Source organism: Trachinotus anak, unplaced genomic scaffold, assembly GCF_046630095.1.
Source record: "Trachinotus anak isolate AG129_WGS33_773 ecotype Australia unplaced genomic scaffold, CSIRO_AGI_Tana_v1 ptg000019l, whole genome shotgun sequence".
NCBI lineage: Eukaryota > Metazoa > Chordata > Actinopteri > Carangiformes > Carangidae > Trachinotus > Trachinotus anak.
The window spans coordinates 12,585,097-12,611,536 of NW_027273870.1; the positions used below are offsets into that span (position 1 = coordinate 12,585,097).

The 26,440-nt window shown below is 39.1% G+C and overlaps 1 protein-coding gene across 4 annotated transcripts; it reads right to left on the bottom strand.

Annotated features, from left to right (window-relative positions):
• Nucleotides 1-7,996: 7,996 nt before the first annotated feature.
• On the bottom strand, nucleotides 7,997-26,435 carry fbxo8 (F-box protein 8). 4 transcript variants are annotated; one of them, XM_071503597.1, is made up of 9 exons: nucleotides 24,712-25,217; nucleotides 22,770-22,799; nucleotides 20,321-20,423; nucleotides 17,631-17,708; nucleotides 15,466-15,610; nucleotides 14,981-15,107; nucleotides 14,623-14,741; nucleotides 14,057-14,253; nucleotides 7,997-10,993 (listed from the first exon to the last, which is right to left on the bottom strand). In XM_071503597.1, exons 3-9 carry the CDS (start codon nucleotides 20,421-20,423, stop codon nucleotides 10,806-10,808), a joined length of 957 nt encoding a protein of 318 aa, XP_071359698.1. In that variant the 5' UTR covers nucleotides 22,770-22,799; nucleotides 24,712-25,217; the 3' UTR covers nucleotides 7,997-10,805. The 4 variants fall into 4 exon arrangements, with proteins under 4 accessions (XP_071359698.1, XP_071359699.1, XP_071359697.1 ...); XM_071503598.1 differs by lacking the exons at nucleotides 22,770-22,799; nucleotides 24,712-25,217 and adding an exon at nucleotides 26,297-26,435; XM_071503596.1 differs by lacking the exons at nucleotides 22,770-22,799; nucleotides 24,712-25,217 and adding an exon at nucleotides 25,262-25,611.
• Nucleotides 26,436-26,440: the final 5 nt, after the last annotated feature.

A 26,440-nucleotide genomic window follows, 5' to 3' on the forward strand; every position in this document is an offset into this window, starting at 1 on the left:
CCAAGAGCAGAAAGCCTGGACACCAGTGTGGTTAATAGCTGCTTTGAAGGGTCTGAAACAAAAGTAACTCAGCAAAGAGAAATGCCATTGAAGTTTGTTCAAGGGTTTTTCAAAATAAATGAATATAATTTAAAGTGTAATAGTAAATGTAATTTGAAATGTGTATCATCTTTGTGTACTTCTGGAAGTCAAGGGCAGGAGGAGGAGAAAGGCCAAAAAAAAAAAAAACATTAGGCCACAGTGAAGCAGGTAACCTGAGTCAGACAGACAGCTGCAAGGGAAAGGAGAGAAGAGCTCAGAGGAAAAGTGACCAAAACCGCACAGAAAATAGAGATGTGGAGAAGTCAGATGTAATAGTGAGGTAGAGAGAGAGAGACAGTGAGTGATGTCTGTGTCTGTGACAGAGGGGGGAGAGAGAGGCAGCCTGTGTATGTGTGTGTGAGAGAGAGAGCGCTCTGTAACATTATGTCCGGTGACAGATAGTTTTAATAATATTGTTAAGTGGAATGCATCCTCTTGGGACTGAAAGCTGTTACAGCCATGCTGTGACCTCCAGTTTTCCCCAGTGTTTCCTGTTTGTGTTTATTCCCTGTCTGTCTTCCCAGTGTCTCCTCCCCTTTGTGTGTGTGTGCTTCTCAGCAGGGGCAGGGTGCAGTGCTAGTTACCTGACACACCTGCATTTCATCAGTCATCAAGCTCAGTACAAAAACCCCAGCTCATCCATTCGTTGCCAGATTGTTTTCTGCTCTCACTGTGGTAACTCGCCAAGCTATCAGTTGTGACTCTTGAAAATAAAAGCATTGTTTGTTCACTCCTTATTGGTTTTGGATTTGCTCTCACCTGTGTCTCTCTCTGCCTCATTATCCCCTGCACCAGTGCTGTTGCCAAGCCCTCTCATGCTTACCTGCCTTCTCTATAATGCCTATTCACCTGCCACCTCCACGCAGCATATTCCCAGGTCCACTACGCCATCCATCTCTGGATGCTGTCTAACCCTCACTGAATTCATCTCTCCCCAAATCCCCAAAACTCCAGAAGGACTCCCACTCTCTCAGATTCTCTGTGGCATGCTAATAAAGGCGTTTTATTGTATACACCAACTGTGCTTGTGTTTGTATCTAAATCTGTTTCAGGGTCCAAAGCCATTGATTCTCAGATTGTAACAGAAAGCCATCAGTAAACTTTTTCTCTTCTGGTTTTAAAACTTGTTTGAACTATAAAACTCTAGTCAGAGACTTTTGAATCCCCTCTAGTTTGGCTAGAAGTTGCCTAACAACACAAACAACAGATATTTTGAGGCTGAGGAATTACATTTTGTGATGTTTTAGAAAAGGAAAACAAGATCAATTGGTTAGTTTAGTTATATGTGTTATGTGTGTTTTTCGGGTCATATGCATTAAAAATCTTCTGCCTCTGATTGAACAAGAACAAAACCAAATACAAAAAGACAGAAATAAAACTAAAACAAAATAAAAATAAAAAAATCTCAAACTTGAACATATCCAGAAAACTATTCAAGTTGTCTTTAACAAGTTTCAGTAGCTGTAATTCATTTGTGATCAGCCCCACACACTCAAATCGACTGTCCCAAATACTGACTCATAATTGCATACAAGACACAGAGCACACATGACCAGACTTAAGAGTGAGGTAGAGAGTGAGAGGCAGCAAGGCCCCAACATGTCTGTGTCTGTGACAGAGGGGGACCACATGACTGCAACATAGGCATACGTACAGCCCAACATAGCCCCTATGTCAAAAAGGGGTGGGTATTAGAGGCTGACAATTTTTCAGGAATCCTGTGGGTCGCAGTTCTAATATGAGCAAATGCTATGTTCTTATTTCGTACATAATGCTAGTTGTACAGTTGTTTTTTTCATTCTTTTTTATTCGCTCAGGTAGGCTTGTTGATTGCAGGCAGCCACCTGACCAGTGCATAACACAACACAGCAATATTCAGTGTTCCCACAGTTTATGATACAAAAAGTCACAGTGCAAAATTAAACAAGAAATTCAATGTCCTATTTAACCTGACCCCAGACTCAATTTCTCAGTCACTCTCAGTCAGTGTCATTATATGCTCAGTCAAGGATACTTAGTTTCTCCAAACTGATTCAGAGTAAACCCTCTTGCAATGTTGTAGCTTTGTAATGTGTTCCTGGAAATCCTGGCATTACCTCCTGTTTTACAATCCAGACAAGGCAGCAAGCTTGTCTGTGGAGGAGAACAAGTACTTAGGGGTGTACTTGGACAATAAACTGGACTGGGCCAAAAACACTAAAGCCCTCTACAGGAAGGTCCAGAGCCGACTCTTTTTTCTGAGACAGCTGAGGTTCTTCAACATCTGTTGGACTATGCTGAGGATGTTTTATGAGTCTGTGGTAGCCAGTGCCATCCTCTACGCTGTTGTGTGCTGGGGTAGCAGACTGGGGGTGAAAGACGCCAACAGACTCAATAAGCTCATCCACAAGGCCAGCCACGTTGTGGGAGGGGAGCTTGAGTCTCTGACAGCAGTATCAGAGATGAGAATGTTGTCCAAGATAAGGTCAATATTGGACAACTCTTCACACCTTCTCCATGACGTGTTGGTCAGCCACAGAAGCATGTTCAGCCTGAGACTCATTCCCCCACATTGCACCACAGAGCACCCCAGGAAATCATTCCTGCCATTGGCCATCAAATCTTTTCAACTCCTCCCTCTGAGAATCGATCTGTCAATTGATTGATCCAAGGAAAGTTTTATGTGCAATAATCAGATAACAATTCTGTATATAACTTCAATCTGTACTGTAAATGTCATGTAAATTTAAATATGTATATAGTGTCTATTATTGATAGGACAGTATTCTTTATATACTTTTTATTTTTTATATTTTGAAAATGGGGGTGGGGGGTTACATTATTATTATCATTTTTATTATATTCTGTAAATGTGAAATGGAGCACTGCAACATAACAATTTCCTGTGAGGGATTAATAAAGTATTTCTGATTCTGATTCTGAAGCTCCCAGGAATAGTCGGGCAGCCTGTACTATGAAGCGGGACTTGAGATTAGTGAGGTAACTTCAGGTTTAACCCTGGGTTTTCAGGGATGATAACCAGGGGTAAATCACCATGGTAACTTATGCCTAACACCTAACCTGCTCCAGATGAGCTTAATTTCAAAGGGTCAGATCAAAAATGTTCAACCGCTACTGACGATTTAGATCACTGGAAAAATTGGGTCATCCTTCTCACAGGATCTCAACAGGAACAAAAGAGTTTGTAATTAAGTGATTAATAATAACAAGCAGTATATTTTTTATAAATCAGTCAAATCATTTTGCTGTAACAGACCAACATAAAACAGAGCTTCTAAGAAACGAAGGGAGAGTTTATCACACATAATAACTATTATAGCTTCATTTTGATTGAACACTTTGGGTTATTGTCATGCTGAAAGGTGAACTGCTGCCCCCACTCTCATGTTGTACGCCCTCTGGAGCATAACTCTCTGCATTTGACTACATTCATCCTTTTCTTAATTCCGATCAGTCTCCCTGTCCCTACTACTGATAAGCCCCCCCATAGCAAGACGCTGCCACCGCCATGATTGGGATGATATTAGTCAGCTGATAAGCAGTGCCCGGTGTTTGCCAGACATAATGTTTGTAATTCTACCCAAAGTGTTACAGTTGTCTCAGTTAACCTTTTTCCCTCATGCTCTTAGAGTTTTTTAAATGTCGTTTGGCAAACTCCAAGCAGGCTGCCTTTTACTCAAAGTGCTTCCACCTAGCCACTCTACCTTCTGATCTGATTGATGGAGAACGGCTGAGATGTTTGTCCTTCCAGCTGCTCTCCCCTCTTTACAAAGGACATCTGAAGCTCTGTTATTGTGACAGATGGGTTCTTGGTCACCTCCTTGAACAACACAACAACACAACAATACCTTTCTTACACAGGTACATAGTTTGGCAAGGGAGCCAACTGTAGGAAGAATCCTGGTGGTTCCACACTTCATCCATTTCTACAGTTATTGAAGCCATTGTGCTCCTGGGAACACTCAGTGCTATAGAAATGTATTTTATACCCTTGTCCTGATCTATGCCTCAGCACAATTTTATTGCAGAAGTCTGCAGAGAGTGTGAATTGTGGAACCTTATATACACAGGTTTGTCCAGTCAGTTTAGTTTGCCATAGGTTGACTCCAGTCCAGTTCTAGAGATAGCTAAAGGATAATCAAATCAAAGAGGATGCACCTGTTCACAATCTGGAGTGGGCTATTGAGTGTAGATTAATGTTAATTATATTGACTTGACAATGTGTATGTGTGCTAACTTTATTAACTTTAATATTTTTATTTAGTTATTGCTCTGCATGCTTGCAAACCCACCTCAGTTATTTTTTTTTAATTTTAAGATTCTACCGTTTGCAGCGGGCATGTCCACTGACCTTTGCACATTCAATGTAATGTCTGCCTAAATGAATGAATGAATGAATGAATGAATGAATGAATGAATGAATAAATAAATAAATAAATAAATAAATAAACAAGATTTTTTACAAATACTTATTTCTTTGCTTTTTTACATGTTCTCATCAAAGAAATCCTTATGGATCCAAACAGGTAAAAAAAAAGTTTAGTTCAAAAAAGGTTGTTGGCTTTTTCTTTTTTTACTTCCATTTATTTCAATTACAAAGTCAAAATATCAAATTAAATTTCAATGCTATGACTCATAGTCCACTTCAGAGAATTTAGTTATTTATTTTGTACTCAGGTTCACTTACATAGTTTCTTATTTTTATTTATTTATTTTTTTGTCAAAATTATTGTTACTGCCATGCACACACAAACAAATACACATACTCACTTGGATGTCTATCTCTGTGAGGACATTAAGCATAACACAGTCCCTGGCCCCATAGCCTAACCTTAAACCATCACAACTGAATGCCTAACCTAACCTCTAACCTAAACTTGATTCTAACCCTACAACAGTCAAACAGCCCTTTGAAGTTGTGAGGACCAGCCAAAATGTCCTCAACTTCCTTAAATGTCCTCACTCCATAAGGTATATAACTCAAACTGGTTCTCACAAGTATGCACATACATACATACACACACACACACACACACACACACACACACACACACACACACACACACACACACACACACACACACACACACACACACACACACACACACACACACATTTAGACATAGATAATCTACTGACACACAAACTGAGCTGCCCGTCAGTATATAAAATGACTACTTGTCATTCCTGGTTGTCAGGATGTTGTCATGTGACATCAGTTAATTCTGTTTTTTTCACATTTACACACTATGTTAATCCTGTCCTTTTCTTGCGTATTTAAATGTGTCAGCATCTCTCCCTTTTGCTCTCTCTGTTCTGTCACTGAGGTTAATATCCTCTCTTTGGTTCAGTTTAATCCTCCATTTTTCATTTGAGCTTTCATGGATTCACCATCTCTGCTTCATGTGGCTGTGCTTTTCATTTAAAAGTTGCATTTTACTGGATCACTTTCTGTGAATGCTGGATGCTAACACACTTGTGGAGCAATGTGATCACAACATCAATTTTGTCTTTTTGATCAAATAGAAACATTTGTTCTTAAATTTTATACACATTCTGCTTCCCAAGAACTCACAACACTGAAATAAAACCCTTTTTTGTTTTTATTTTTTGTTATATATTAGAAAAAATATGTTTCAGCCAGAATTGACTCTTTGTCAGACACTAATATAACAATATTTCAAAGGAGTATTCTGTAGTATTGTGAGTTCTTGGGAAGCAAGCAAAATATAGCGAGATATATTTGGTATCTTTGGAAACTTAGGGATATCCTCTAGAATTTGAAATCAATACTTTAGTAGTTCTGTAGGTTCAAACTATGTTTGGTTGCATAGCACGAGTTTGTAATGACTGGAGGAATGGTTAACAGAATGGGCTCAAAGTGCTATGCAAATCATGGTAATTAAATTACATACTTTTGTAAGAATGTATTAGTATGATGTTTCACATTGGTGAACTGGTTTGATTTGGCATGGCAACTTGTTTGCTACGAAATTCAGACATGAAATTCATATTTATCTACTCATATCATTTATGTACTTAATTTTCATTTATTTTGTAAACTTGTTAAATATAATTTACAACATTATGTAAATGTACACAACTGTTAAAAATACAATGAAAAACTTTATTCTATCAGTTAAGGCTGTCACTTTTTTGTTTTGTTTTGTTTTGTTTTGTTTAATCTCAATGACAGTTCTTAACAATATCTTTGTATAAAAGCAATAATCATGTTATGTGTTAAATTTGTAAAGTGTATGTAGTGTTAGTCTATGTTATTACTAATAACAGCAGCAGTAAAGGATGATTGTTGGCAGTAACCATAGTAACAGTAGGTAAGTGGGGTGTTTTAGCAGGAGTGCTGTGTGAACTGCCTGAAGTGTGTGCATGTGTGTGTGTGTGTGTGTTGCAGTGTCATGCTGATGAAGTGCAGGGGCTATGGGGCTCAGGAGGCCATCCATCATCTCCATGAGGCTAAAGTGAGCCTCTCTGGATTGGGACACCACCAGAAAATGACCTGGGCCCACTGGTCTGAGCTGGACTAAATAAATGCCAGCCTCTTCATCATCATCATCATCACCATCCTCTGCCTGTTAAGACCCAACTTAGGTCAAAATAAGCAGCAGTGAGAGAGCGAGAGCTGGTGGGTTGCATGGTGTAGAATGGTGATATTCATTACTTCCTTTCTGTTTTCAATAACACATAACATTGCACATTAATTCATTCAATTTGAGCATCAAACATTCACCAAATGTCTGTGATTACTGTTCAAATGATGAGGTTATTTTAGAGCAGTTCTACAATCTGGGAACATGGCATGGCAGTTAAGTTCCTCATATCAATGCAAACTGCAAATATACAGCATTTGGATTATCTTCAAAAGGCACCTTTAATGACTTATGTAATAGGTACAAAAAGGAAAAAATACATTAAGAAAAAAAAACTATTTGGACTTTCAATGTAGCTGTGCATTCTGTAGATTAATTTTTACAACACATAGACTGTGACTGAATGTCTTGACTAGATTTTCCAGCACACTTGTATGTCTAGTCTGGGTACACACATCTCCGATGTGGCCTTAAAATATTAATTCAACATCTTTTCTATCACAAATGTGCTGTAATAGTCCCTGGGTTCAATTCAGGTCTAATCACTGAAAAGTAGGAGAAAGACTCACATAAATGCCTGAACACAAATCAAGATGACACTTTTTTTTTTAACTAATTTGCCCCATCTTATCAATTTCTATGGTGTATATGCAGTATATTTAATCTTTTTCAGTAAGCAGTGAGATGATCACTTTTCTCAGTGGTGCGAAACTGATAATTTGAAAGAAAATCATTTTTTCAGTATTTTTTCATTTAATGTCACTCTAAATACTTTTGGAATTGTAGACTGCTGGTTTTGGGCACGATAAGCTTATCTGATTAATTTTAGAAAATTATAAACTGGTTTTAGTATTGTTTAAATGACTGCAAGCAAGCTCCTACCAGCACCACTATAGATACGAAAACTTATGCTATAGCTGCTACTAAAGGCACTTTTCTATTCCCTCTTTCCGAAAGTCATTACTGTTTTTGTTGCAGATAGTCAAATATACACAGGACTGAAATAAAGCCTGTGTGAGTAAGTGAGCGCACATTTGTGTGTGTGTAGGGATGTGGATAGGTCATGGATCTCTACCCTCTGCCCACTTTAATTTGCAGTACATAAACACCACCCAGGGATAATTCATATTCACACAGGTCAAGTGTCAAAGGTCATATTTTGTCTAAGGAGGATTTACTCTTTTTTGCCTGTTTGATCTCAAACATGCACCCTCTCTCTAACTCACACAGACACATATACTAAAATAGAATTACATAAAAAGTGTCGCCAGTTTCTGTTTCAACACAAAAAAAGAAGACCCCAGAGGTTGTTTGTGCAAGCTATTTATTACAACCCACAGTTACATTTTATTGTTCATTAGGTTAATATAAGTGACCTCTAGTGGTATTGTGTAAGACAGCATCAGTTTCAGCGAAATGACATGTTTATGTTCCAGTTACAAAGCCCTCTGGTGGCAGTTTTTATTATAAACCTAACCCATTTTTTGTTGTTTTTTGTCCCTAAATCTCATCCAACCTTTACCATAGCATTGTTTCATCATAAAAGGGTTGGATATTTATTTTTCCAGCTATGATTTTTAACAGTTTATCTGTGGCATATCTTCTGCTACTGATGTGAGGAAATGTCCTATGGTTCTATCAAAGGGTAGGGACAAACTACCTATATGGCCGTTTAGCTTGGGGAACTTGTTGAAGTCATTAACTTCACTCAGACCAGCACATGTTCTGTAAGTGTCCTTTTATTGAAAATGAAATCTGTTTTGAATTTCAATTTACATTTTAAATCTGATTCTTTACTCTTGTCAATGAGACTCTCACTCCTGAGGAAACACATCTCTGATTCACCTTTAGCAAGGATTACAATGTAGGACCATATCTATCACTGAACCAAATGTTTATTGTAATGGATCAAATAGAATAAGTGGTGCATGATTTCATTCAAAGAAGTGACAATTTCTGCCTTTTACCTCAAACTGCATAACAGCAGGTATTTGAAACAAAGTTAAGCCTGGATTTAGTAAGTCAAATATTTGAGTCATAAAGAAAAAAATACAGTACAGACTGTGGACCTCCTTCATAATTTAAAGAGTTAAATTCTTAGAGTGCATCATCAGTAATAATGAATCTTCAATAAAATGAATATTCTGAGTTCAGCCATGTGGTCATGTTTCCAATCTAATGAAGAGACTTTGAACAGAATTTACTTGGATAAAAAATAAGATTAAAAAATAAATATGTGTTGGTTATGCAACTAGCTTTCTAGGTTATAAAATACACCCTTAATTAGGTTTAAATACAAAACTGTCTCACTGCCATCATGTCTGCTGCTATGGCTACATTCAGTGACCAGTGTCATACTTAACTATGGCTTCATGCTAGGTGCTAGCACTCGGTGGTATAACCTACTAGCATAGAGTGACGGTGCTGCATTCAGGTCGGAGGGGTCTCATTGTTAGATTGATTTACTTTTAAAAAGCAGTGGCTGGAATTACTTCATGTATCTGAATGTTTGATTACACTTCAATTTGTCCAGACTGGCTTTAATACTCCTTAATACCCAGGTAAGCCTATAATAGAGTTATGCAGCAGTAATTGTTGTGATGTTATAAAATATTTCTGCATGTATAATTTAAATAGATGGGTTATGCTATTATGTCATGGTAGCAGTAGCTATGGTTTCATGGGAAGGATTTCTCAAAACAGTGGAAGCCTATGACATCAGGAACTTAAACACTTTTGGTCATTTTTGTGTGTGCAACTTCATGAACCTTATACCACACTGTCATCCACAAGCTTCAGCCAGTAGTTTTATCCTTCCATGACAATTCAGGAACCTAAATGACAGAATTACTTGATGAAAATCCTCCGCCTCCCACCACTTAACTTCAGCCATTTCAGTGATTATGATACAGGAATCAGAGTCAGGTCCAGCACCAAACCCTGACTTTCCAACTACTATTTACCATTTCTTCATAAAGCATAACATAGATGCATAGATAGATAGATGCGGCTATGCTCTACCTGCTACATAAGAACCACGTCACCTCCACAGCAGTGAATAATCTGGACAAATCTCCTACAAAATTTGGCTAGCTGGTTTCCAAAACACTGAAAATACTAAGTGTGACTTTCACTTGGAATTCAACTATGTGACTATCAAATTAATTATGAAACAAGACTAGGTCAAAACCTAGAAAATGGCTGTATTGTGTATGGTCAATGTAATTGAGGACTTAATTGAAAGCTGTTGTGAAACCGCTAGAAACCACGGACATCATTGAGTCATATTTGCATTCTGCCCAAGGTCAGCTGATTTTAGCCCTTTATCTGTCCCTTTCTTTTTGTGATGAAAACTTGTCCACAAACAAAGCAGAACTGGTAGCCTTATATAGCAATTTTAAGGGCACTCGAGTAATTTACAACATTTTTATGCAGGAAAGAGAGTTTGGTGAATCCGACTTGGAACACTCATACCAGCAAACCTTGCTAAGAAAAGAATCTTGACACTTGGACATTCTGGTTGTTACCACTGGAAAATGTATCAGATGCTTTGAAGAATAGCTTCAATGTAGCTTTGTCAGTAATTACACCGGTAAATACTTTCTTAATGAGTGATCTCATGTTATCCTTGGTCCCGTTGTCTCACTTCCTACAAGAATGAGTGGGCCAGTCTTTGTATTACTGGTGAATGAGAAGCAGCTCCTGTCCAATGGGAAATGAGCATGACTTGTCCCAGAAACTATGACAGTCTGTGGGAAGTGCTCCTCTTCCTCCTAGATCCTCCATCAATCAGTAGTCCCCCTCTGTCAGTGCAGTATCAGAGCTCATCTTCATGCTCGTCTTCTTTGCAATGACTTGCTTTTAAATACATATTTATTCACACCTTTGATTGAACTCTAATAAAATTACTAAAGTTTGGTAGCACAGTTCAGTCTCACAGTGGAGTGGAGAATTGTATTTATTTTACTTTTTGTTATATTCCTTGAAGGACATGAAAATTGTTAAAATCCATCTCCACAATGTTCCATACTTTCCAGACATGTATAGGATCCCTGTCACCAGTTCCTGATCATCAGTGCAGTATGAGGGTTTAAACTGGACAGTCGGTGGGCGCAGCTATGCAGCCACATGGCCAATCAGGTATATGTTGTCATAGAGGTGGCCTACGAAGTCATCCGAGACATTATGTGCTGCTCGTCGAGTGTTCCTGATAAACTCCCTCTTAGACATTTTGTTTTTGACGTGGGGGCTGGTCAGGTCAATTGACAGCAGGATCAGACTGTAGCACAGCACATACACAGCATCTGCAGAGAGATGAGAGTAAACTGTGATCAAACAGGACTGTTTTTGTTTCTCACAAGCTTTCACAAAAAGCTCAGCTATGTGTGGCACTAAAGAGAACAGGAAAAGAGTCCACTGAAGGCTGAAATTTCATTGGTCAGAAAGACAATGAATTTCTAGCATGAAAAGAAAAGAGTCAGTAAAAGAAACAAGTAGTGTACTATACATAAGACTTCATAAATCTATGACTCATGAGGTAGAGCAGGTTGTGTACAGGAAGGTCAGTGGTTTGATTACCAGCTCCTCTCCAGTCATGTTGAAGTGTCCATGGGCAAGATACTGAAGCCACATTCATCCGATGGGCCATTTAGGGCTGTGAGTTTTGATGTGTTTGTGTGTGCACATGATATAAAAGCGCCAAATGAATGTGTTTGAATGGGTGAATGTGCTTTGTCCATTTACCAGTCTTATGTAAGAAATATATGATGAATAAGAAAGACAAATATGTACAGTGTTACTAATAAACTCTAAATTGTTCTGCACTGCTTTGCTTAATCCTTTTTTTTGGGGGGTGGGGGCTGAAGGCTGACTTCAGAAAGGCACTCATCCATCCATCTGTAGCCTCAGCTATTACTCTAATCTTACAAGTGCTACTAATTATATGAGTAGGTTCAAGGATTGTAACAGAGTCCGTAACAGAGTCAGGAATTGGTTTCTGCGTGGTCTGCTGATATTAACAATGCTAGTTAGAGGATAAATGCATGGCCCATTGATAATACTGTAGCCAGGCATTACTTGAAAATAAAACCTTAATGGTTTCCCTCATTTTGTGGTCAGGCAAATGGATCAGAAGTAAATAGCAGTTTAAAATCACTACTACTATCACAACAGCTTTTGGTCTTCTAGCTGCAGGGTTTGGAAGAAGAGGCTATGGGTGCTCTCAGGTAACAGCTTGGATAATTTAGGCGCACCGTTTCCACAGCAACCGGTTTCAGGTCTACTTTCAGTTTACTTTCTATGCCTGGCTACCGTCGTTGGACGGCAAGCCATTGGAAATAAGAGTTTCAGAGCTCAGCGGTGCCGTTGCCGCGTCCTGTCTGAAAGCGCCGCCGAGCTGGGCGCTGTGACGAACACCGGCGAAGCCAGTTCAAAGGAGGCTTTAGACAGACGTTACATCTGTGCGGTGGTTGGAAAGACCGCTGCCCTAACAGAAGAAAAAAAAAAACAGAGCTCTGAGGAGAACAGAAAAGGACTGAAAGAACTGTTGCCCCCGCCCTCCCCCGTTGACTGCCCCCTTTTTAACCACACTTCCCCTCTTCCCTTGGGAAAATGGAATTAGGTCCGAAAGATTTGTTTACAACCACGAAAATCAAGCAGGCTCAGGAAGCCGCGTGTTCTGATCTCTGCTCGGTTTCAGTGTCAGCGGGGCCCATACACAGAAACAGCGCGTGCGTGCCTGTGTGTGCGTGAGGTTCAGCGCTTTGTTCAAGCCGCTGTCTCGATAACGCGTCCCTAAAGTGACAGGTCAGAATACTAACGGGTCTGAGCTGGTCAGTTGCGCAATCGCTTTCCACTGGCCCTTGATAGCTCCATTTTAAGACGAACACACCCAAATGTCGACTGAGTTGGTCTAAAACTTGTAATGACGTCCCACTTTGCGCGGGCATAGGATGAGGCCTCTTTAATTTGGGACAATCCAAGAGCTTTCTTCTAGCGCCGCCTGCAGGTCAAATTGTCACTCTGCACGACTGTGCACTCAAATTGTGGACACGCAGTTGTATAAAGTTGGATGATTTTAGCTTGTTACATACATACTGTCGGTGTATATGTTGGCTAATAAGTCGTGAGAAATTGCAGCATAGAAATGTCGAAATATATTCAGTGTAATATAGAAACAGTGCCAGCAGAAACTGATGACACATTTATTTTACAATGCTCAAGTGTAAAATGTCCCCCTTAGAACACAACATCTTGGTTGTTTAATAACCAATATATTTGCTATATATCTACAGCCAACTTAATTTAAGCACAATAGAGGGGCCAGATAGTAAAAGTTGTAAGGAATCCTCATCTGGGCAGCATGAATGTTCAGTCTTCAGAATGTGTTGCTCTAAAAAAGTGTTTTTCAACCATTTCTCTGTGAGAGAAAGGTCTCGGGCCCTGTTCAGACCTGGTATTAATGTCTGTCTTGGATGATCAGCCTCAGTGAATCTATTTAGTTAGGTCCAAGCTGTTTTTCTTTCTTGCTCTCTCCCTATTTTCTCCTCACTGTCCTCTCTTTTCACTCAGGCTCTCGGTACTTGACCATCAGCTATCCTATGCTGTCAGTGCCTCACTCCATATATTGTGGATCTGGATATTTGTCCTCCAGGAGATTCAGTCTCGCCTCCTGTCCCTCCATCCCATATGTGAATAATGTCCCTGTCTTTCTCTTTCTCCCTCTGGTTTCCTCGTCTCTTCTCCCTTCTGTGTGATCTGTGTTTGTGTAGTCTGTTTCTTAGCACCTGGAAGTTGTTCAAATTGCCTTTATGCAATGTAGTAAGAATAAAAATTTGTTGTTGTCTTCCAAACTGGAAGGAATTCAGCCAGCCACTGTTGAGGCAACAACTTCCTTTTGCTGGGTGAGATAAGCAAGAACCAACACACTGAATTTTCAGTTGTACCTCCTGTAAGGCCTGCACACTTGGAACCAGAATTGAGAGACTGCAAGCCACCGTTTCTCCACACCTACTCTGGGGATATGGCCCACTGTGTCCACATACACACTACTGCGTTCATCATTTGTATTTTGTACATCTAATCAAGTGGAGAGTAGACTATCAGCCTCCTCTTTACACTGGCTCGCGCATACCCATTGTATGTGAATGGTCATGTACTGTCTGTATTTGCTGTGTTAGCGTAGACAGAGATGGTTTCTAAAACGGAGCTAAAATGGTTGTCTGGATGGAGATAAATACCCATGACTACTACAGTACAGAGGTTTGACCTGGGAGTGAATGCCGATGGTAGCATTTCACACTGGCGACAAAAGCCCAATGTTAGCATGTGCTAGCATATATACACTATGTGTGTGTGTAGGTACTAACCAGGACTGAGGCCCAGTTCTCGGACAAGACCTGGATTGCAGGTACAAAACCTGTGGCTGAACTTGGTGATGAGGGTTTCCAGATACTCTCCTCTCTCCTCTGGTGCATGGATATGTCTGAAGAAATCCCGCAGAGCATTAGGGAGGAACTGGTTACTGAAATTATGGAGGGTCACCAACTCGTCCAGGACATCCCGTCTGCAGGTTCACAGACACAAATACAGACTTAATGGCATGATAGATGCAAAGTTTTTCCATATGTACGCAAGTTATGAAAGTTGCCAAATTATGAAATGTGGAATTCTAATATCAAAGGAAAGGGCACAGGTAAATGTATCTTTCATTTCATAGCAGATACACAAAATAAACACCACTCCATAGTGAAATGATTTCACCACTTCTGGATTTACATTTAACAGTTTTAGGTTAGTGCCTGTGTTTAGACTTTTTAAAGGCAATACAGAAATGGTTCCAAAGTGAATATATAAACCATTCAATTTAATAAACAGTTGTGGAAGTTCAGTGGTGAATGCTCTGGGTTCTCTATGTATTTTTGTATGTGTTCACCTCTCATCCAGGTAAATCCTCAGCATCTTCCAGTTGAGCCGTCTGGTGTAGAAGATGAACTTAGCTAGCTCGGTTGGATGATCCAGTATTATACCTTTAGACATAAAATAATTGATACCCTAAACACACACACACACACACACACACACACACACACACACACACACACACACACACACACACACACACACACACACACACACACACACACACACACACACACACACACAAAGTGAAACATCAAATGCTCACAATAATGGCATCAACAAACTGAACACAAAACACACAAACATAGCAGAAGCTCTGAGATAGTGTACACCTATAGGACTAGAGATCTTGGTTGTTTGGTATGTGTTACCTCCTGTGGGTTAGCATTGAATGTCAGGCTTCCTTCATCTAGTTGTAGGTATAGTCTTCTGTATGAGAAACCAGAGTGTAGTCTTCTGTTGTAGATGGAGCAGTGTCCCCATGTGGACTTACAAAGCCTGATAGATCAACACACATGGGTTAAAGCACAGACACAAGTAAAAGAGAACACAACAGAACTTTACTGTATATATGTGGTGAAAAAAGGCAAGTTCAGAGAAACAACTAACAAAGACAGCAGCTGACAGAAACAACTGTGTAGTCAGTATTTGGTAAAAACACCTAATTAATATTCAATACCTTGAAACCTTTGTTTCCTCTAGGTCTATCTGTCATTAATTATTTTGTGTCAGTATCATCACATCACAGCTGAGCACACAAGACAACTGCTTAGAAAGACTGCTAGTCACGAAGAGGCATTTCAGTCAATTTACTACCTAATTTTGTTCATCATCACCAAAAGGTGACACTCCTTACCCCTGCCATAGATATTCATCATTTCCCAGGTCCTGCCACACACAGCCGGCCAGACACAGATCAGTGGCATTCAAGTACGACAGTATGGTGATGCCTAATTCAGGTGGCAGCATCTCCAAATCTATAAAACCATGCTGCTCCTTACCTACAGTCGCCAAGAAGAAGAAGGGAGACCAAAAGAAAAACATACATTTAGATCTTCTTTCTATTGCTTCCACATGGCTTACATTATATGTTGTAATTAAAACTAGATCTTGTCCTAATCTCAGTGTGACATGTGATTTGATATGTATTGTTACTAGAAACCAAACATGGTAGTATTTAGGTCTTTTGTTACATTTTCCCCCACTTTCTTTCTGACTTATTAGTCACCAATTCCCATTGTATACCACATCACAATCACAATCACAATCACAATCACAATCGTTTTTTTGCTGAAAGAACTGCCCAAGCCTAACATGACTTAGATCCTGAGGTGATTTACACAATCTGAAAGAGACCAATGGAAACCCTACCAAAACCAGACATGCGTAATTAATATAATTCATTCGTTAAATTTTTAAAAAGTGTGGGGACATCATTAAATAGAGTGGGATCAGGGGAACTTCTCCTGGTTTGGATTCCTTCAGTGTCAGCTGTTCAGGAGTTTTTTAGGAGCTGAATTATCCATAGAGGTCTCCTCCTCTCCACAACAAACACCCCAGTGATTATAACCATTAAAAGCACGGAATAGGGCGGCCTGGTAGTCGAGTGGTTAGGGCGCGTACCATGTTGAGCGCAAGACGCTCTTAGCAGGGCAGTTACCGGTTCGACTCCCGACCGGTCCGACTCTTTCCTGCATGTCATTCCCCTCTCTCTATCCCCTTTCCTGTCAGTCTCCACTAAGCTATAATAAAGGCATAAAACACCAAAAAAAAAAAAGCAGCACGGAATAAAGCAGTTTCACATTTAAAATCAGTGATTAGCCAATGCAGATTTCTCTAGGTTTGAGAATTGCTGGAAACACTTGGGATAATGCAAGTACACCACTCAAAAATATATAACATAGGTCACGTCAATTTATGATATTTTAATGTGGAAAAGTTACATATTATAACTTTTACAGCATAGGTCTTGCTCCTGATTTTCCTAAAATAAGCTCAGCTTCAGTTCCATCGTCAGATCAAAGCTCTGATGAGCTACGAAGGTCATAGATCTCAACACACCATTTTCTCCCACAGTGATTGTGATGCATCACATGATCAGAACTGATACTGCGTATACTCAGATCCATTCGGTACACTTCAGTACTGGAAATATTGACACACTGCAACCTACACAACCAGATTACACTGAATACAACCTTCAAGACCTGCTCAATGTGGGAAAAAGTTCAATGACATCATTGTTTTTAGGCTAACAGGGGACAGGAGCATATCTGAGCAGACACTGGGTGAGAGGCACTGTTCATCCTGGACATGCCACGAGTCTGTGACAGGGTTAAAAAACATACAAACAACACATTCATAATCCTAGCCTGTGGTGGGAAAGCCATGTGAACATAGGGAGAACATGCTAGAACCTTGTTGTGAGGTAACACAGCTATGAAGTAGCAAACAACATAAATCCAGACTAGAAGACTTTCTTTCTGAGGCAGCTGACATTTAACTGCTGTGATAGGGCTTCAACAAACACTCAAAAATGACTTTGTTGCTTCATGTCTGCTGTTGAACACACTGCAAAGGCCACAGCAAATGGGTAGCTAACCAGTTAAGACTCCTGTGCCTCAGTGGAGATTTTGAGCTTGGCTTTCAATTTAATGTCTAGAAGAGTAGAAATATTGCTTGCACTAACCCTTTAACAGTTTTAAAGCCTAATGTAATGTCGTTTGAAAGTACTTAACCCCTCAGAATGAAATCAAAGAAGAGAGGGAAAAATCCATGAATCGTGCTGGATTATCTATCTCTGTTGAAGTTTATCATCCTTCATGTGAATAAATTGAAACCAATGCCTTTTATTTCTAACCACGCTGACTGTATGGGCACACCATTAGAAATAATGGAAAGGAGAGGGGCAAGCAAAGAACACGGAACAACCCAACATTACTCTCAAAATATATAATAGAATATTAGTGAGTGGAGTGTTGATAGTAGTAGTCGTAGTCGTAGTAGTTGCAGTGGTATTACCTCCCCTGCGTGTTCTCAGCAGATGGTGGATGTCAGGGCCATAGCAGTGCTGATGAGCTCTTCTCTGGGGACCTCCATCTCTCCGTAGGAAATCAAAAAACATACAAAGAAAAAACAAAAAAAAAAATTATAATTATAATATTATACACAATTGTCTTGCTTACTGCTATGTACCATTACAGGGATGTTGGACATCAATGCATAACTTGCATTGTGGCTAAAGACTGACCAGATTATTATCAGCATTTAACTTATAAATAAATAATTATAATAACTAATATTAATTCTCTATACTGTACAAAGTACCACTCAAAAGTTTTAGAACACCCACATTTATCCAGCTGCTTTATATTGACATGATTCAGTCTCTCAGTGTTTCTGAAATTAAAGCATAGAAGATCAAATAAACAGGTGGAGATTTGAAAAAAAAGGAATCACAGAATCTTCTCTTTGAACTCTTTTTTGACTCATTTCACAGCAGAACTCACTTATTTTCATTCTTTCTGGAATGGAAATCAAACATTGCTCCGAAAGCTCATCCCAGCAGTGCTGCAGAAGTTCCCACAAATGTGTGTCACTTGCAGGTTGCCTTACTTTCACAATCTGTCCAGTTCATCCCAAACCAGCTCCATCGGGTTTAAGTCTGTAGACTGTGCTGGTCTTCAGTGTGAAGCCACCATCTGGTTCTGTTCTTCTAATGTTTTGGGTCATGATGTTGCTGTTGGAGGAGCCCCTTAACAACCAGCCTTTTACTCTTTCTTCCTTTGTTACTGCCGTATTCTCACTATATTGGCAGCAATATACAGTCCTACTTCCTGCAGTACAGTATTGTTCTAATAATGCACAAGATGGTGTAGTAACACAGTTTGTTCCAACACTGCCTTTGTACAGACAGAAGGTTTGTAAGTAATCAACAAAAGTTGAAGACATTTTTAGAGCTCTGGATTCAGCCATGCTTGAGCAGGCCTGGGTGATAAAACAATAGCAATATGAACCAGCGACAGACTCTTCATCAAGAGCAATATGACAACTGTTTGATAGAAGGTCTCATTGTTTCACGGTTTCATTAACAAACCCTAAGGTTTTTCCCTCCCTGTCTCATAAACACAGCCTATCACATTCATTGATAATGGAGTGTGCTACAGTGACAAAGCCAGTCAGCCAGTCATTTAACAAATGTGTGTTTGGTTTCACTAACAACAGAAACATGTGTGAGTGAGAAAATGAGTGCAGATGGTGAGCAAACAGGTAAACAAAAATGTTCATCTTCTACATTTCAAGAAACAACCCATTGGCTCTCCACGATGGAGAGGTGCTTAGCAACAACACTGTTTCACAACACATCTGGTACCAGGACATAATTCATGCAGTAGTACACTACTTTTCTCCACGCCTTTATTAAAAATAGGTCATTTAAAATAATCAGAATCACCTAAGACTGAGATTTTCGATAGAACTGACACAAGGATCGACCAGCTTTCAACCACCATCAGGGGTGAACTGACAGCTTTCAAACATGAAACCAACACAGTGATATCAGTGGTCACATTCTCCACAAATGAGCATGCCAGCAAGCTCACAAACGTGCACCTGTAGGAAGTCTGCAAAACTTTCAAGGCTTCATTTCAGTCGATTGCTTCAGAAAAGCTCTAAGTTAACCCATTGCCTGATCCCTGAAAAAGACCTTTTTTATATGAAGTTTAAACTATTTTTCAGTTCTTGCTCCCTAAACCTTAACTTACCTTTGCACCATTTAAGGTTTCACCTGACTTGAACTGCTGACATTTCAATAAAAAACTACAAAAACTGTGGTGTTCTAAAACTTTTGACCGGTAGAGTATGTATGTGCAGGTAATGGTGCCATCTTACATATTAATTATTATCTTTGGTTCTTATCTACAGTACAGTAAAGTGCTGTTCATATTATTTTCATACAACATGTTTTTCTGGTGTGTTCATAATCCATGTTCAGTATTTCCTTTTAGATGTTTTTGGTATAAACTTGAAAATATTGATAATTTATACTGTTTATGTATAAAATGAGGTGCTGATTACTCTCAATTTTGGCAGTAAACTGAGGCTTTTACCGGCTATGTTATTTACTTTGTACAGCAACTATTCTGCAGTGGGTGAAAACATGAACATCATTTTGGTTGGATTCATTTAATTTTCTATCCGAAAATACCACTTCATCTAATTGTTCAGTTATAGATCCTTTAAACATCATGTTTCATGTCTGGTGGAATCACTAAAGGAACTTATAAAGAGTGGTTATATTGTTGACACATAACACAATCTTTCAAATCAAGAAGTCTGGTCAAAGTATAAAATAAATCCATAGTCTTCATTCCATTCACTTCAGAGGCACATTATGATACTGTAAACATAAACAGGACCTTTTAAAAATTCTGTTATTTAATAATAATAATAATAATAATAATAATAATAATAATAATAATAATAATGATAAAATTAAATATAATCATATATTAACAATCCTGAGGTTGACTGATTTTAGTTTTGGCTTGCTGATACAGAGTTGAAGGTTTATTGAGAACTAGAACCCAAAACCAGTTTTTTCCTTTTCTACAACCAAACTCACATTTTGTTTGAAACTCCAAGCTTTAATATCAACCATTTCTGAAAGCAGTGCCTAGAAGTATATTCATTTTGAAAGATGTAAGGATTACCTTGTTCTCGCCTCCCCCCTCCTTGGTCAGCCAATCGGTCGGCTAGCTCTTCCTGGAGCTGTTGCTGTTGTCTGGGAGGCAGCCTCCACAGTGCCTGACCCATCTATAAAGTAGCACAGTAACAGAGTGTACACAAGTTACTGAGATAATGAGATACATAATAATATGTTGTATTACTGAGGCTGAGCCATATGTACAGTGCATCCGGAAAGTATTCACAGCGCTTCACTTTTTCCACATTTTGTTGTGTTGCAGCCTTATTCCAAAATGGATTAAATTCATTTTTTACCTCAAAATTGTACATACAATACCCCATAATGACAAAGTGAAAATAGTTCGCTTGAAATTTTTGCAAATATATTAAAAATAAATTTTTAAAAAATCACGTGTTTCACAGATAGCAACCTATGGTCAACTTGGTCTTTACATGTGCCAATATACCGAGGATTATTGTGGTACTTGCTATTAAACCAAAGATTCAGCAACCGTTTTGTCACACCTAGCATCACACAATACATGTAGCCAACAGGAAAACTGTTAAGCAAATCAAAGCCAGTGGAAGGATTCAACAGAACAAGTGGTGAGACTGCTTTTATCCCAAATACATGGTCAAGCCCATCCTCAATCACCCTCTGACCACACTCTACAAGATGATCATGGGTTCTTGGCTTTGACAGCTGGATAGACCTTTGTGAATCATTTTCCTTTTGCCACTGTTTTTCCCTCATTCAGGCATTGGCCACAACCATATGCACCATTTAACTGATGTATGCCTCAAGGATGCATCGAGCTACAGCATCACATGAGCAAAGTACAGGGAAGACTTTTGACACCCTCTCTAGGTTTGTTTTTGGGTCTCTCCATTTCACCCCATGTGTGTTGATGGTTTCATTATCATCCACAAACCGCTTAAGGTAGAAACACATGTCAGGTTTTCCCCTTCCAAACCAAACACCTGCTAAAAGAATGTTTTTGAAACAAATATTGTCAGGGAGTCCATTAACTACACATCTAATTGGCCACGGAGAGTACGATGAGGAATTAAACACTTTGAGCCCATCACAGTTCCAAAGAAATATATCATCTTTTTCAAGAGGGAGAGTTTCATACATCTCTGCTCTGCAAACATCAATCAACCTTTGCTCCTTTTCAACTGTTGCAGATTCTCTCTCTAAAATGTCTCTAATTTGATTTGACAAAGATAGGCTGATAAAAAAAAAAGTTTCCAGTCTCCAAATTATCATTTTCATCTTCCTCTACACAACATTCGGGACACTCTTGAGTCCCTTTGGGCAGATATGCATTGCATTCTTTACAAAATAAGTGCATGCTGACTGGACCTGATAGATCTTAGAAGATTTTCTTGAAGAGGTGGAGAGACTGTGGCAAAACATGGTAACAGAGTATTTACAAGTTTAAGGAGGTCCTCCATGGCACATGCTGTTATTTTGTGTTTAACAGAATATTAAAGGAGAAGCACCACATGTGCAAGAGTTATATCTGACCCTGGGAAAAGGGGTGTCCCCAGATTTTTAAATTCTATAAAACATGCACTATGCACTATACTACTATCAGGGTTGATCTGAATGAACACAATGCTCCTTACGCCACCGACTGATCGTAGGAAGGGGACAGGATGAATAAGGATCAAGGAATCTGTAAATAATGAGGAAGGGCCATTGTAACAAAACCTCTTGCTTTGACAGATTTAATGAATACATAAATATATCAAGCATTTTAAGGAAAATGAAGGGAATTTTGTAAAATGTAATGTGGTGATCTACTACAGCTGTTTTCTTTCTCTGTGTGGCACATTTAAAATGATTTCAAATGACCTAAGGTCATGGAGCTTTAGTGAGAAAATGAGACACTGGGACATGAGAGAGTGAATGTCCGGTTTACTAATAATTTTCAGCCACTGACACATATCCTAGGCTATAGCCAAGCAATCATGGGTATACTGACTCCTGATTTTCTAAGGTAGTAGTCAGATTGAGATGGTCTGTCTGAAACTCCAGGCTCATTTTATCAAGGAGACAAAATGCTAAATCGAGCTGGGATTGTGTTGGTCAAGGTGAGAATTATTTTTAGATCGGTCTAACAAATCAGAAGGGAGATAGAGAATGCAGGCTCAAAAATGCATGCCTTTGTATATTCATTATTTTGTATTCATATACTTATGTATTGCTCTGTGTTCACATGTCACCTGTTGCATGCTGTGCAGTGAGGAGAGAGACACACAAACACTCGCCACTCAGCTGTTCTGTCAATTTTGAGGCACTGCATGTACCTATTTGAGACTGAAGCCATTAAAGGAGGCCTATGCCTGAAAACTTGAGGTCTTAGTAAGTCCGGCTCTTGACTACAGCTAGCCATAATTTAATCATACCAACCAACAACCAAAATAGTAAATGGCATCTGCAAAGTATCTTGTTTTAGAACATGATACCTGTTGCTATGAGCTTCCATTACGGCAAACCTAATAAAGAAAGAAAAGACAGTGTGAAACTAAGTCTGTTCCAAGAAAACAGAAACACTGTGACTGAATATGATGACAAATATGTTAAAACCAGTATCAAGGACACTGTGCTTGTACTCATATTCTATGTCCACTGTACTTCCAACAACATGGACTAACCACTAAGAAGGATGCCTCTCAGAATGTAACAATACATTGTCTAAAATTGTACAACCCCGTTTCCAAAAAAGTTGGGATGCTGTATAAAACGTAAAGAAAAACAGGATGCAATGATGTGCAAATCATGTAAACCCATATTTAATTGAAAATAGAACAAAGACAACATATCAAATGTTGAAACTGAGAGATTTTATTGTTTTATGAAAAATATATGCTCAATTTGAATTTGATGCCAGCAACATGTTTCAAAAAAGTTGGGACAGGGGCATGTTTACCACTGTGTTGCATCACCTCTTCTTTTAACAACACTCTGCAAACGTTTGTGAACAGAGGAGACCAGTTGCTGGACTTTTGAAAGTGAAATGTTGTCCCATTCTTCATTGATATTGGATTTCAACTGCCCAAAGGGGGCTCCTTTGTCATATTTTCAGTTTCATTATGTGTCAAATGTTTTCAGTGGGTGACAGGTCTGGACTGCAGGCAGGCCAGTTTAGCATCCGGACACTTCTACTACATAGCCATGCTGTTTTAAGATGCACAGAATGCGGTTTGGCAATATCTTCCCGAAATATGCAAGGCCTTCTCTGGAAAATGCACTCTCTGGATGGCAGCATATGTTGCTCCAAAACCTGTGTATATCATTCAACATTAATGGTGCCTTCCCAGATGTGCGAGCTACCCAAGCCATGGGCACTAATGCACCCCCATACAATCACTGATGCGGGCTTTTGAACTGTGTACTGATAACAAGCTGGACAGTCCCTCTCCTCTGTAGCCCGGAGGATGCAGAAGTGTTCCCAAGCCCATGCAGTGATTTCCACTGTAGAATCGTGTCTGTTTTTAATACAGTGGCACCTGAGGAGCCGAAGATCATGGCCATCCAGTATTTGCTTTCGGCCTTGTCCCTTGCATACAGAGATTTCTCCAGATTCTCTGAATCTTTTAATGATATTACATAATGTAAACACTGAAATTCCCAAATTCTTGGCAAATTTGGAATTAAGGAACATTATTCTTCAAGTATTTGCCCACACAGTCTTTCACAGAGTGGTGAACCTCTCCCCATCTTCACTGCACAGAGAGTCTGCCTCTCTGGGAGGCTCTTTTTTATACCCAATTGTGTTACTGACCTGTTGCCAATTAACCTAATTAGTTTTAAGATGTTTTCTTTTTGCATTACACAACTTTTCCAGTCTTTTGCTGTCCCTGTCCTAACTTTTTTGAAATGTGTTACTGGCATCAAATTCAAATTGAGCATATATTTTTCATAAAATTTCAGCATTTTGTCATTTGATGTGTTTTATTCTATGTTCTATGTCTTTTTTCAAGTAAATATGGATTTTCATGATTTGCAAATCGCATTCTGTTTTTATTTACATTTTACACAGTGTCCCACCTTTTTTGGGAATGCAGTTGTATTTTATCCACTAGTGAATTCACCAATTCACCACAGGTTTCATACAAAATCTGCGTAACATTTCTAATCTCTATGATAGTGTCTCTGTCAACAGAATACAGTTTCATTCACTGACATGAATAAAGTCAGATTGCATTTGGTTCACTAACAGCAACTGCAGACCTCCTAGGTTTACCTGCATTATGTTGTAGTAGAAATAACAGCTTATTACCTTGATTATTTCATTTAAAAAAAAAGCACCCTAGCGTTTGCTTAGATGTTTTCACTTTCACTGATTCTGTGTTCTTAAAGTTGAAATTGCAAAAAATGGCGTGTATTAAATATAAAATAACTTACATATAGTATGCATATAGCCAACCCGTACTGACACATTAATGTCAGCATCTATTTAAAGCATATTCAGAACTCCTAATAACAAAATTAGCTTCGACGGGTAATCGCTTAAGCTTGTGCCAGTAAACAAAGTAGTACTGCTCTGTCCAGTCGTTTTTAATGAGCTGCCGAGCCAGTCTTACACCCTCAGACTATCTGACATCAGTTCTGTGGCACAAACAAATCCATTACAACATTACAGACATCAGTGCTGGAAGTTCTAGCAAGCGAGGTAGTTTGACCTGTAGTCCCACCTTTCCTTTAATATCATTGGTCACACAGAAGGCAAGACATTCAAAATGTAACGTCATTGGTTGAGTTGGTTTTCACTCACAATCAGTTCTTACAAATACCCGATTAGCTTACTGAGCTATTATAAGTTGACGGGGCCAGTGTCGACCCAGGCAGGTACATTTTTCTGCCCTGTTTAATCACACTTAACTCGTTTCTAATACAGGCATTCCGCAGTACTTCCTAACGAGTGCGAGGTAGCGTCTCAACCCGGGTTACCTACCTGAGTTTAGTGATTCCTCTGACAACCCGACCTGCACACCAGGACAGCTGGAATTTCCCTATCAAATTTATCCAAGTGTCACTTCATTTAGCCGAGTACAAATAAAAAATAGAGTATTTGCTCCTTTTGTTCAGGAGGAACCTTCTATATTGCCAACACAATAATCATCTGTTTTCTCCCTCCTCCTGTCACCTCTGCCCCGCCCCCTGTCTCTCCCCTGTCATCACAGAAACAGATTAACTGAAAGAAAATTCAGGATTTAACACTAGTGAGTCAAACGTGTTCATTCTCCATGAAAAAAGACGCTGCCTGTGATAAATTGATAAACTAATCAGAACGGAAAAAGCAGAAAGCTCTGTGCATACAGGCTACGTCATGACGTCAACTCGTTTTTATACGTGGGGAAAAAACGTGTGTTGGTATGTTTGTTGACGTTCAGTGAGTACCATACACTGTATGGTGAGTACACATTAAAGAGCTGAATAGTTAGAAGTTTAGACAGCGATAATCCAGTATATGTGTTGTTGTTTTTTTTTTTTTTTTTTTTTACAAATAAAGAATTATGAGATACCAGACTTATTGGAGCAAATACTACTCGTTGGAGTGATGGGCTGTCCTTATAAGCTTTAAACATATAGATCATTTGGTTTTAGAGGAACCAGGAATAAGGCCATTGTTCAGCAGAATGGACACATCCTGTGATGGTTCCATTTCTAAAACCAGGTCAATATACATCGACCTTGTTCACATGGAACTTTGACATCAGGACTTGGAAAGGGTGGTTACCAAAAGGATTATTTATATATAACCTGTATATATAACCTTGATCACACGGGTTTAAATAAGATACTCTTTCTATTGGGAAAAGTAAATTCACAAAAAATGGTGAACACGTAGCCGATGTACGCGTAGAAGAAAGGATTGCAATGAAGTATGAGAAAGGACGGATGAGGATAAGGATATTAGGATCAAATAAGAGAGAGGTTGTGTGAAACTCATGTAAACGACATCCTGTTACTACATACTACTACATACCCCGGTACGGTAGGCGCCAGTCTGCACCTAAAATGTGGTATTGCACTCCGCCAAAAATCACAAAGAGGAAGAAAAAGAAACAGCAACAGCAGCAGTAGAAGAAGAAGAAAAAAAGAGGCGGGTGCCCGCAACAGCCAATCCTGC